The sequence below is a fragment of the Neomonachus schauinslandi genome, chromosome 7, assembly GCF_002201575.2.
Source record: "Neomonachus schauinslandi chromosome 7, ASM220157v2, whole genome shotgun sequence".
Lineage (NCBI taxonomy): Eukaryota > Metazoa > Chordata > Mammalia > Carnivora > Phocidae > Neomonachus > Neomonachus schauinslandi.
The window spans coordinates 57,828,752-57,841,564 of NC_058409.1; the positions used below are offsets into that span (position 1 = coordinate 57,828,752).

The 12,813-nt window shown below is 38.9% G+C and overlaps 1 protein-coding gene across 1 annotated transcript; it reads right to left on the minus strand.

The window, feature by feature from the left end:
* Positions 1-666: 666 nt before the first annotated feature.
* Positions 667-8,886, minus strand: MTX3 (metaxin 3). The gene is made up of 9 exons (XM_021699822.2): positions 8,806-8,886; positions 8,227-8,296; positions 7,775-7,851; positions 6,722-6,814; positions 5,753-5,935; positions 5,533-5,609; positions 4,875-5,032; positions 3,517-3,605; positions 667-854 (listed from the first exon to the last, which is right to left on the minus strand). Exons 1-9 carry the CDS (start codon positions 8,884-8,886, stop codon positions 744-746), a joined length of 939 nt encoding a protein of 312 aa, XP_021555497.1. The 3' UTR covers positions 667-743.
* Positions 8,887-12,813: the final 3,927 nt, after the last annotated feature.

The following is a 12,813-nucleotide window of genomic DNA, read 5'->3' on the forward strand; positions in this document are numbered from 1 at the left end:
CTAAAGCTGCCATTGGTCCAATAAACTAAAAGAGTCCTTGCTAGCCTTATATTGAACACATCAGCAAATACCAATGTTCTAGTGAAGTGCATATAGTCAGATGAATATTGTATGTAACCACCTTTGATACATATATATATCTCAGACATATATATATAGTACTGATCCCCCAAAAGATTACACTTCTGAGAGCATAATTAAGCACATTCCTCGTTGCTGTTTAAATACAGGCTTTTCTACTGAAGTAAATAGAATACTAGAATATTACATTTTTCCTAATGTCTAAAATTGGCGTCAAATTTCTAAACAGAAGAAAAAAGCCTCAAAGAGCCACATATTAGATATTCAAACTGTTCTAAGAAAACTAAATTAATAAATTAACTTGAATAAATAGGAGTGCACATTCAGAACAGAATTGTAGCTTTTGGTCAGCAACATGTGAACTAAAGGCAAAAATCTGCCAAGATTAAGGCAGGGTTTTTTTTGTTTTTTTTGTTTTAAATACACAGTACAGTGTGGTTTTTTACCCCCAAGTTCATTTAGCATTCACTCTGATGTTATCTAAAGTGCATTGCCAAGCTAAAATACAAGCTTCCTAATTAAGAGAAACTAGATGTCATAGAAAGTTTCTTTTTAGAGCCTTCCTTATACCTACTAATGGCGTTTTCTTTTTGCCTTCACACATGTAGTGTAAGAGATGACTGCAACAATCATATGACTTTGGACACAAAGCGTGATGAGTGTCAGGGTGATAGCCGTTGTAAGGAATTACTTTCTTCTTCTGCTGGAGTCAATTTAAGTGTCGGCAGTTTCCGGGGAGGAAGTTGAGGGCTTTGGCGAAGATTGTCATCCATCTGTGGAATGTACAAAAGGTACATCTGACTAATGGCTGTGGCACCACTTATGTGGACGGTGGTCTCCCCGTCCAAACTACAGCCTAGAAGAGTACAGAACCCTATGGTTCCAGGACTGCTTGAGAAACCATTTTGTTACAAATAATCTCTCGGGAACGCGAAATGTTGTACTTCAAATACCAGCTAACTCGGTATATGTATAAAAGCAATATTGCTCATCTTTGATGCCTTCACAAATTATAGTAATTCCATACAATGAATATTCTACTGAACTCAACCAGATCACAACTGGATTTAAGAGGTCTTCCAATAGTAAGTGTAAAAGCAATACTTCTGACACACCGAGCTGCCCAGTGTAGAAATTATGTTCATGTACAATACTTCTTTTGATCTTCCCAACACGATTGTGAAGGCAAAATGGAAGATGATCATTCCCTATTTTGCATATTAGCAAAACGGAGCTCAGAAAGGTTAAGAAATTTGCATTAGGTTGCAAAGCTAGTATCATGAGTTGAAATTAGAGCCCAGGTCTTCTTATTCCAATACTATTGTTCTTTCAATTAAACCTCAGTGTCTCAGTGAAAATGACCTTCACTCCCCTCAGGAGGACATTAGCATCCCTGGAAACACTAGGAGAGGGATTATTTAGAACCCGAGTCAGACCTTAGGAAGCTACCTTTAAGCAGGGGGCCCACAAAGAGAGTGCAAGGTTCATAGCCTGGTGTTGAGCTCTCTGTCAGCTCAACTTCAGGAGACTTGAAAGCAGCCACCACCAAGGATACCAAACCAACAGCATATAGCATCTGATTACCCACTTTAAAAGTAGGCTTTTCTAGAGTTTTGAGCATGCGCAGAGCAAAACTCTCTCTTATCTTCTCCAGATACTCTTATATAGCACAGAGGAAATGTCTCAGCAGAGATACATGCAACTTACAGGAAAGCAAAGGGAATAAAAGATTAACTTTTAATTTTCCAATGGAAAAAAGTATTCCCAGTGAACGACTTGAATCAGTTGTGTTGTCATGCTTTTTTCTTGCAAGAACTAAGTTCCTCAAATATTACTCTTTCTTTTTTTAAGCTCTAGATTTTCTGTCCAAATGGTGAACTGTAGTAGCCAATAGCTACTACATTTGTTGCTCTAACATCTTATAGCCAACAGTGAACCATACTGAAGAGCAGATATGAAACAGGGGTGGAAAGGAGAGTGCCCGGTTTAGAGTTAGGGAACTTTCGTATATTGATGATGACCCAAGGTGGAGGTGTACAAAGTGGTCACAGGGCGTCTTGGGTGCGCTTTCTGCACAGGCAGGTATCTCGTGGTTCCCTCTACATGGCTGTCATGAATTTGCCACATAGAGAAAATGAAAACTCTACTGGATGGCCCTCATCTAGCAGTTAAGTGTCTAAAACAATCCGAATAATCTTTCCACTACCTACACTTAACACTCAATATATTTCCTCTCAAGGGATTGACTGAGTTGGGCTAAGAAGATAAACTTGGCGTGCAGTCAGCCCACCTAAACTTCAGTACTGATCTTTTACAGCTTTACTGCTCGGTCCTACTCACTTCTCATGTTCTAACAATACATGAAATACTATAACAAGAAACAGAACGGACATTACAGAGAGTGGCAGAGGTTTCTAGCTACTAGTACTACTAGTGCTGGATTCAGAATTCCATGTATTTCCTTCATTTGCAGCTGACTATCTGCAGAGCCCATGCTGGAATCCAGTCTCCAGGGTTCCAATCCCCTCTCTGCCCCTAAGCCCCCTGAACGACCCTGGGTAGGGGACGTACACTACTCTTGAAGCTTCAGTGTCCTCATCTGTCAAACAGGGCTGATAGAGTAGCTGTGCACCAGGCTATTGTGAGGATCCAATGAGACAACTCATAAAGCTCACACAACACGGTGCCAGTTACTGAGACCTCAGAAACTGCGAACCAGTATTATTAGGCCACGGTGCCTCATTAGTTAGTGAAAGAATGAAGTATCATTCACTGGTATAAGAAAAAAAGCAAGTTTATCCGACACTTGGGGGAAAAATGCCTAACTCTCTTGTATTTTTTCAGTTAGAATCACCTTGAAAATTTCCATTACTGGCTATCTCCCCTACCTACTTCCTCAATCTCTCTCTCTCATCAAATAAGCAACCCCAAAGTGGCAAAATAACCCCACTGATGAAAAACCATAGGCAACATTTAGAACAGAGAAGGAAAGGAAGGAGAAAAAATAACACAGTTTAAGTAGAAGAAAGAAAAAGACATCATAGTGCTAATAAGAAAGGACAAGCACAAGTGCTATGATCTCAAGACAGGTTACCCTTCCGAGACAGAAACAGACAAGCAAGAAGTGTTCCGATTTTGTCTTCTTTTTTTAAGGCCAGACTTTTGAGTCTCCTAATTTGAAAAATTACTAATCATGTGGTAAAAGTAAACCCAATACCACTATCAAAGTAATCAGGCCACTACTGGCTTTGAAACACTATATTATGTACAACTTTAATAAATGTATATTTGAGCAGCTTAATGAAAAAATAAGCTCTTAAAAAAGGCTAAGAGGGTAAAGTTAATGCATATTAACTTTATAATTAAAGGTATAATATTAATTTCAGAAAGGAAAATACTAAACTACTATAAAATAATGACTGAAATAAACTTGACCTTTTCAATCAAGTTGGATTCCTTATTTACAAGTTGTGTGAGTTTCTGCAGATTTGCGTCTACCGTTTCTTGTCCAGCAGGAGAGATGCCTAAGAAGCCAGGACAGAAATCAGAAAGACAGAAAATTTTGAAAGTCTTTAAAGCTGTTTAGACTGAAAGAATTTTGAGTCTATCCACCCTCCCAAGTACGCCGCCCACCAAAAATAAATAAATAAAACCAGGCAAAGTGAAAAACCATTATCAGTTCAAAGGCAAAGTTAAGAGGGATAGTAATGCTCCAAAACCAAACCCTAAACCAAAAGACTAAATTTGTTTATTAAGCAGACAGCCAAGTGTTACACAGTTGGCCAAAGTAATTAGTAAAAGAGCACAGCAGTCCTCATTTCCTTCTCCAATTTGAGTTGTTCCTTCTCCCCACTCATATCAAATAAACCCTTAGTCACAATGACTGGGATAGCTTTCTAAGGCAGCGATTCCCAAACAGCTATCAACCAGGCATCCACAGTATTTGGAGGGACTTAAAAAATACAGATTCCTGGGCTCCATCCCTATGAGATTCTAATTCAGTAAATTGGACAGCGGAGCCAAGATTCTGTATTCATCCTCTAGCCAGGTTTGCTAATCACTGTTCCAGAGTAACAAGGCTGCAAGTTACTTAGTTTCATGACTCTCAAACTGCTAACCCCTCTTTCTCTAAAACACATAACCCACCCTGAAAAATAAACTGTCCCTAAACCAGTTATCCTTGTAACTTCTGTTTCTTAAAAGGACAATTTCTGCCAACTCTCCCAATACAGCTTTCGTATCCCGATCGCTTAAGCACAAGGCCCCACACTCCCAAGGAATTATATCCTAAGTAACGGGTACCCTCTATTTACAATACCTCCAGTCTGATGCAATCAGTTTTCAAGTAGTGGAATCATGGGAGTGTACCTCACCCAAATCAATCTGCTGCTGATTTCTGTTCATGCAGGAAAATGCTAGAAGCAACATTTAAAATAATTGCCCATTTGCATTAGGATAAATGCTATCTTTCAACAGGGACTCAATAAATACCTGTGGTTAACTTTTAGAAGAAACTGATCCACTTTAAAGGGGCAATATTTAAAGAAGAACAAGAGGAAAGAAATGTATAAAATCTAGAAGAATAGACAAAAGGCAAATATCTATTTCTCTGTTTAAAGTAGAACACATGGGAATAAATTTGGAAAAATGCAACTGTTTCAAGTGCTATAATTCAACATTTAAAGATAATACACAAATTTATTCAATAAGTCATTAATTTTGCTTACACGTCCGTAGGAGGATATGCAGATATTCTATGCAAACACAGATGAGCTGAAGAGAAGCCAGCTTACCTCCAAGACTAAGCCTAAAATAACTGTTCAGGATGTCATCACAAAAGCGGCACAGGTTGGAGAGCTGTTTCAAATGTTCTTGTAACTGAACTTTAGGAAAGCGTACTTTATAAAGAGGTGCGAGGAAACCAAACACATATGCATCCAAGGTAGATGGCCTAAAAATAAATTAGGGATTTTTTAAAAACACATAAGAAAATATTAACTTGGGATTATGTTAAAAATATTTTTTCTCAAATACATTTGCCAATTCTGGAGTATATGATATAGCCTTTTAAAAGGTTTACTACACATTTTAGCTTATAAAAATGATGTAATGAAGGTTTTATTCAGTAGTTTTTTTTTATATTCTAACCATTTATTTTATTTAGAAGAAAAGTTATACATTAAAGATGCATTTTTACTCACAAGTGTTACATACAGATAGGAGACAGGGTGGGAATAGCCTTAGATATTTTAAATTCACACAGACAGCATACTGAGTCAATGTTTGATTACCATGGACAGAAAAAGTTTACTAGAGTAATCCATTAAATCTTTTTTTTTTTAAAGTAAAAAACTCATAAAAGGGGGGGGGTAAGAGGACTTGCTTTAGGTTACTGTTCATTGACTATATGCATACAAAACATCAAAATGATTTGTAAGGGAATGCACTCACGTATCTCCAAAGAAAAACTGAGATGTTCCCAATCTGTTTGACAGAAGATTTAGGCACTCCTTGGCATCTCTGTATATCTAATAAGGATGAAATTACAACTCAAAAGTAGGAAGGATGCTCTAGAACTCCTTTTAGGCAGGCATTTAGGTATGTTCATCTCTGCTGTCTCTCTTGTCCCTCCTCTGGAGGGCCCTTGCTTTGAAAGTAATCCCAACCATACCTGAGCTTCCACTTCTCGGAGGTGGTAAAGGGGAGGCTCTCCTCTGGTCAGAAGAATTCTATTTAGTGCTCCCTTAGATATCCTTCCAGGCAGGATCAAACTCAAGGGAAAAGGAATTCGTGAAGCAAACCATGGCTTTGTCACACTAAAGTAATTGTCACTCTCAACCCAGAATGTGTGAAGCTGCAAAACAAACAAAAACAACTAAAATCGGGCGCCTGGGTGGCTCAGTTGGTTAAGCGACTGCCTTCGGCTCAGGTCATGATCCTGGAGTCCCGGGATCGAGTCCCGCATCGGGCTCCCTGCTCGGCAGGGAGTCTGCTTCTCCCTCTGACCCTCCCCCCTCTCGTGTGCTCTCTCTCTCTCTCTCTCTCTCACTCTCTCAAATAAATGAATAAATAAAATCTTAAAAAAAAAAAAATAAATAAAAAAAATAAAAAACAACTAAAATCCAAACCAAACCAAACAAAAAACCCAAAATCAAACCCACTACAAGCATGTTCTTTTATTAAAAGAAAGGTCATCCAATCAATGTGAAAGTTTTTTTTATCAATATCTTTGTATAAAGTGGCTTCATACAACTTTCCCAATTAGAATGACTCAAGAATAAAACAAGATTTTAAATACATGAATTTGTTGATTGCTATATCCCAGGCACCCAAAACAAGGCCTGGCACATATGCACTCAATAAATATTTATCGAATGAATGAATTAGAGTTAGCTAAATTCTATACATGGGAGCAACAAACTCCATCTTCCATAAATAATTTTTATTTCCAAAATGACATTATCTTTCACTTCATTGTTTCATGTCTTAGTTGAATGTCTAACAATCCAGTTTCACAGTAACATAAAAGAATCAAGATTAATACATAAATGAAATTTCCTCTCTTAAGCCTTTTTCATTATGTTCCTTCTAAACAGACTGAAGTATATTTTTTGTAGGTCACTACAATGCCAATGCTCACCACTGCAGGAAGAAGCTTCTCTTCGATGAGAGCAATGTAAGCCAGTGTATCTGCCCCCTGTTTTGCTGAGAGTTCATAATCAGCATTATATTTCTATTAAAAAATATAAAACCAAGAAACTTGAGAAGTCAAGGGCATCCCAAAACAGTCAGGCTAAATAAATTAAGATTCCTATTCTTCCTCAAAAATGGCAAATATGATATTAAAAAGCAGAATGATACATACAAATTCAGTGACAAATGCTGCTTAATGCAAATAAAGCTCTTAGCACAACATCACACACACAGTAATATTGTGCTTTTTTTGTTAATTGCTATTATTCAGTGATTGTTTATGAGCTAGTTTAGTTTAGTGCATGGCATATAGTACAAACTTAATAAATAGAAGTTACTATTTTTAACAATAAGGAAGAAGTTCTAATTGGTTGCATTTTTCCCCATAAGAAAGAAAAACCCCCAATTTAAAACAGTTCTAAATTTTGTTGACAGAGGACTTATTTTTTTAAGAAAAGTATTGGCAAAACCAATTATAACTTTGGTATTTATAGAAGTCTCTACATGTTTAAATATTCTGGATACATTATACAAATCTTTACATGCTCACACATTTTAGATACATTACTTCATGAAACATTTAATTGCAACTCTCCAGTTAAGTGTTCTTTAAAAATAAAATAGTTGCTAGTTGGTGGGAACTCAGATGTCATCTGCAGCACAAAGTGTGTAACAGCTTTGTGACTAAGTTGACAATCATATCAATAAGCATAAGAGTGAAGATGGCTTCATTGAATCTGCTTATGTCTAAACTTCAATCAAATCCAAAAAAATACATGAAAGTATAAATTGGGTATACCTCACTATATGACTTTCAAATCACAATACAACTCATGAGTCAGAGCAGCAATTCTCAAGTCTAGTTTTATATCAAACCTAAGGTATCTTCAATTATCTGATTTGGTTTAAAAAAAAGATTAAAAAAAAAACTTTACAGTGTTTTTGTTTCTGTTGTTTTTAAGTAACATGCAGGGAACATGTTAAAAAAGGAACCACCCACCTGTTTTCTTAAAAAGTTTAGTATTTTTGCAGGCTGAGAAACGATGTTGTCTTCCGTTGTCAAAATTGGTACATCTCCTATAATCAAAAACAGTTTACATACTAGGAAACGTTTCTATTTCCTCTGAAGAGATTCCGACCCCCTAAAAACTATACTAATTGCACATTTGGAGGGGGAAAATGAGTTAAGCTCATCTTAGTTTTTTGCAATTTCACAAAGCAGTTCTGGAGAACATTGTCATTTCTCGTAATTTCCATCGATCTGGCTTGTATTTTAAAATATTACTCAGAATGATCAAACCGTAAGCAACATACAGCCAAGGTCATGGTAAGAAGAAACTAAAATCCCAAGGTACTCTATGGCTATATGCCTCACAGCTTTAAATTCGGGGGGGGGGGGGGGGTGTCACTTAAAAAAAGAGCAGAAAGGTGTATTAAATGTTTACACTGTACCTCTTGAACCTCTCCAGGTTTTATCTATGACATTGACTTTCAAGGGTGCACCAGAAAATTTGGCGTAAGCCTGAAACAAAGTTTGCAATAGAACATTTAGACTGAGTACGTACTGCAAATCTGCAGAGCAGCTTTACTTTACAGCCTGGTCCCCCTAAAGCAAAAATGCCTGACACGCGGGCTGTGTCCCCCTCCGGCTGTCTAGCCGAGGACCCGCGCGCCAGCTACCCATCTTTCGGGGACTTTGTTTTTCCCAAAGGTCTGGGGGATGCAGAGCGGGGCGCGCGCACACCCAGCTTTGGCTTTTCATTCCACCGCCCAAAAAGCTCTGCAAGGCTGAGAAGACTCGGAGCCCAGCGGGAAAGCCATGACTCTCCCGCCAGGGCTCGGCGGGGTCACAGGCCAGGCTGTGACTCCAGGAGAAGGAACCCAGTGCGGTGCAGCGAGAAGCGCCCCGGACACTCTGGGCCCTGCAGCGCCGCAGGCAACCGCGGCGAGCGGCGGAGACCAGGCCCAGCCAGCCTCGCGCCTCTGGCCCCGCCCATCTTTTCTGCGCCCTGGCCCGCGAGGCGGCCTCACCATCACCACCAGGGACTCGCTGTGCACGGATGGGAGCCCCCAGCCACCTCCCCAGCAACTGAGTTCGAAGGGGGCCGCCATCTTGCCGGGGCCGACCTTTGCTACATCGGAAGTACTTATCTGCCCAATTTCCGGCACGTTGAAACACGGGGCGGGGCGAAGGGGAGGGAAGAGTACCTTTGGATTGTGAAGAGATGTGGCAAGGATCAGTGGAGGGGTTAAAAGCCACTTACCTTGGCTAATTGAATTTAATTTTAAAAAATAATAAAATTTTAAAAAAGCCCACTTAGAATCAGCCTGGCCTAATCGTTAAGAGTCCTCGCCCTTAAGATACATCCTCCAGGTAGTCCTTAAGAATTTATTGGATGCCTAGTGTCCTCCAAACCCTTTGAACGTTACTACCTTGGGCCTAAATTAGACCATGTGCAAAATAGGCAGGATTATTGTGTTTGAAATTATGACACAGGGAGAAATGACTTGACATACAATAGGCACTCAATAATTGTTCAACCCCTTACCCCATACATTTGGCTTTTGCCTCTTTCCACTCAATCTTATGTCACCCTCATGTTCACTTGCTCCACTCTCCTTAAAAGTAACCCTATTACTGAAATTTGTCAAATGAATTCCTCCTTTCTTCAGTCTGGAATATCTCCTTTCCCTTCCACTGCTCCCTCAAAAGTGAGATTAACTGTCACCTTCTCTGGGATGATTTTACAGAATTAGGAACTTCGGGATTCCTGCAGACCCTTGTACACACTTAAATTGTAGCTTCTATTCCATACAGATTTTTTGCCTTTCACTGTACTGAAAACTCTCTGAAGACAGAACACAACTGGCTTTGCAGATGTGAGACCTGTGTAGTCACACACGGCCCTGTGCATAGAAGGGCTCAGAATTGCCTTAATGTTTTGCTGCCATTGTCTTGAAATTCTTAACTTTTGAACAAGGGGGCTTCCATTTTTTTTTTCCTACTGGGCCCTACAGATTATACAGCCAGCCAATCTGGGCATGAACCAAATGTTTTTGGACATCACACTGACATTTTCTCAGAAAAACTGTTCTCAGAGAAACTGTCAAGGAGGGAAAATAGGCCTTCAGAGTGCCATGATCTTATCATGCTTACAGGGTCCTGGAGTTAGGACTTGGGTGCTGGGTCCTTCTAGAAGGTACAACAGTCTTTCTGGGATTTCTCTGAGTTCTTTCCTTAACTCTGCCACACTGAGGTAGTTGGGTCCCCTTAAACAACTGTAAGCTCAAAAGAAACCTCTGCAAATTTTCATAAAATTACAATTCAGCAAAGAATTGATAGGCATTCCCTAGGATTAGATGGTTTATATAGCCATCTAAATTACAACATTAATCTGCTAAAGCTTTTTTTTTCATGTTTCAAAGGCAAGAGTTCTCAGAAATGAGAAGGATAAAGTATATCAAATGTGGGAATCCATTGATAATACTTTATAAATGAGAAATGCTTAATATATGTACCATTGAAGCCAAATATAAAAACATTCATTGAGCAACTACTGTATCCAAGACACTGTAAGGCTCTGGGAGAATATAGAGATGAATAAGACCTGAACTCTATCCTCAGGAGTTTATAGTCCACCAAGGAAACATACAACTAAGTGTAACAAGTCAGATTATCATGGGTAAAGTTAGAGACATAAATAAAATACTATGGAAGCACAAATCAGGAATGATGTGTCCTCTCTGGGATCAGCAGAGGCTGTCTGTCTGTTCAATCTTCAGTGTAAAGAAAATAATTCAACTTTCAGATTCAAGAAATAGGACCTCCCTGTTCTGAGGGTTAAAATCCTAAGCCATAAAGCTCAGAGTCCATATATTGCAATCAGGCATTTAAAGTAATCATATACAGCTTGGGGCACCTGGGTGGCTCAGTCAGTTAAGCACCCGACTCTTGATTTTGGCTCAGGTCATGATCTCAGGGTCATGAGATTGAGTCCCACATCAAGCCCCACATGGGGTTCTGTGCTCAGCATAGTCTGCTTGTCCCTCTCCCTCTGCTTTTCCCCCTGCTCGCTCACTTTCTTTCTCTCAAATAAATAAAATCTTTAAAATAATCATACACAGAGAATGTGGATTACCTGAGTCTTGTTTGCAGGGTGGAGGGGGGTGGTTAATGGATGCACATTTTTTGTGGACACATAATATAATTAGTCAGTTCAGCCTTCTCCCTTATTGCTGCTGTTACATATGACAATTTCATTTGCATTAAAGAGAAATTAAATCTCTCCTCTTAGCATTGAATTGAGACAGAAAATAGGCTATTGCATCTGATGAGAGAATCCTTAGACACAGGTTTATTTGTGTCTATTTAATAGCAATCTTTTATTGTTGCAATTCCTCCTGAGAGTCTGTATTTGCTAGATTGAATTTTAAAACCCTAGCACAGCTGATTGCACAACCAGGCTGAATGTTGTTCCAGAGAACCACACAGAAAGCTGAAACCTTCAGAAATTATGCCTGGTATGGATAGTTGGCCCCTGTGCCTTTTTTCTGGCTGCTAAAGTGTGTCGCTCAGAGTTCATCAAAATCATAATTTCAGATTCCTACCAGGAAGCATATTATCTGCAAAACATTCACATATGTGTGGGATGACTTGAATCACAGCTTTATAATGAGTATTCCAGACAATGTTTTCTCTTAAAAAGAAATATTATTTTTCAAGAGATGGACATTAAAAATGGCCTCATCTAGTGATAATCATGTGAACTCAAGGGACCTGACCTTGGCATCAATTTCTATCCCTCCTACGTTTCCTAACTTGAAAGCCATGGTGCAAGTTCTATTAGGATCTTTTTGTCTGGGTGATTGAGAATCTGTGAAATGGTACTGTCAACAAAGACGAAAGGTTTGTGACAAGTGATCGTGCAGTATGATAATTTGTAAGAAAGTTGAACTAAAGATGCTTGAATGTCCCTTGCAACTCTAAACTTCTATAATTTAGTTCCATGTTCAGATATAAAATCCTTGGGGAGGAAAAGCAAACACTGAATAGAAGTCAGAAAAGTTGGTTTCTGAGTTTGCCTCTAATTAACCATGAGACCTTGAGCCAATCATTTTACCTTTATTCCTCAACTCATTCACTTATGAAGTGAGGGTTCTTTTAGCTCTATGATACTATCATGCTATGTGTAATAAGCATTTAATAATAGTTAACATTCATGGAGCAATTTCTACATGTCAAAAACTGTCTTGTGTATCTGACATAACTCATTTGATCTTCATAATGACTCCATTAGGTAGGTACTGTTATGTTCCCCTGTTTTCAGGGAGGGAAATCAAGGCACAAAGATGTTAATTAACCTTCCCAAGCTCACCTAGCCAATAGATCATAGAAGTAGGATTTGAACCCAGGCCGTCTGGGCTTGTACTCAACCACTATGTCATACTGCTGGTAGCTTTCTAAGTAGTCCATTAAAAATCCTAGTTTCATTCAAAGTGAAGTTATCAATGCCATGATAGTACTATCATGACCTGTTTCAATAATATTTATTTAGTATTAAGGCATTAAATAAGTTCCTTAAGCAACTTCTGTCTGCCCAGCACACACTGCTGGGCTATCAGAGAATAAAAACTTAGGTTCATTGTTCATGATTTCAGAGAGATAGTTGACAAGGCCTACATATTTGAGGTAACTAGAGGTAATTAGGGGTACCATCTTGTCAAGAGACCCCAAGTCTAATGTAGTTTTAGACAAAGGACCTTAATGTACTGCACTGTTTGGCAAAGGTCTAATGGAAGAGGTAGGACTTTAGCTGACCTTGCAGGAAGGCTGGGTACATTGGATTTAGATTGGCAAAGGGAAGGGATTCCACATGGGCTATGCTACATTAGTTAAGTCATAGAGATGGGAATGAATGTGGTGAAGAATCCTAAATAAATGGATGCTGAATTTGATAATAAGCTGGAGACTGATGAGGAAGACTGTTGATTGACTAACTTGAGAACCAGATTTGGTGATATTGGAAGGCATGGATTTAT

Bases quoted from the DNA above. Each gene is read 5' to 3' on its own strand.
- MTX3 (XM_021699822.2), bottom strand. From the start codon at position 8,886: ATGGCGGCCCCCTTCGAACTCAGTTGCTGGGGAGGTGGCTGGGGGCTC. The intron at 7,852-8,226 runs GTACAGTGTAAA...TTTTGATTATAG, and splicing joins AACCTGGAGAGGTTCAAGAG to GAGATGTACCAATTTTGACA. The intron at 5,610-5,752 runs GTATGGTTGGGA...CATCCTTATTAG, and splicing joins TCCGAGAAGTGGAAGCTCAG to ATATACAGAGATGCCAAGGA.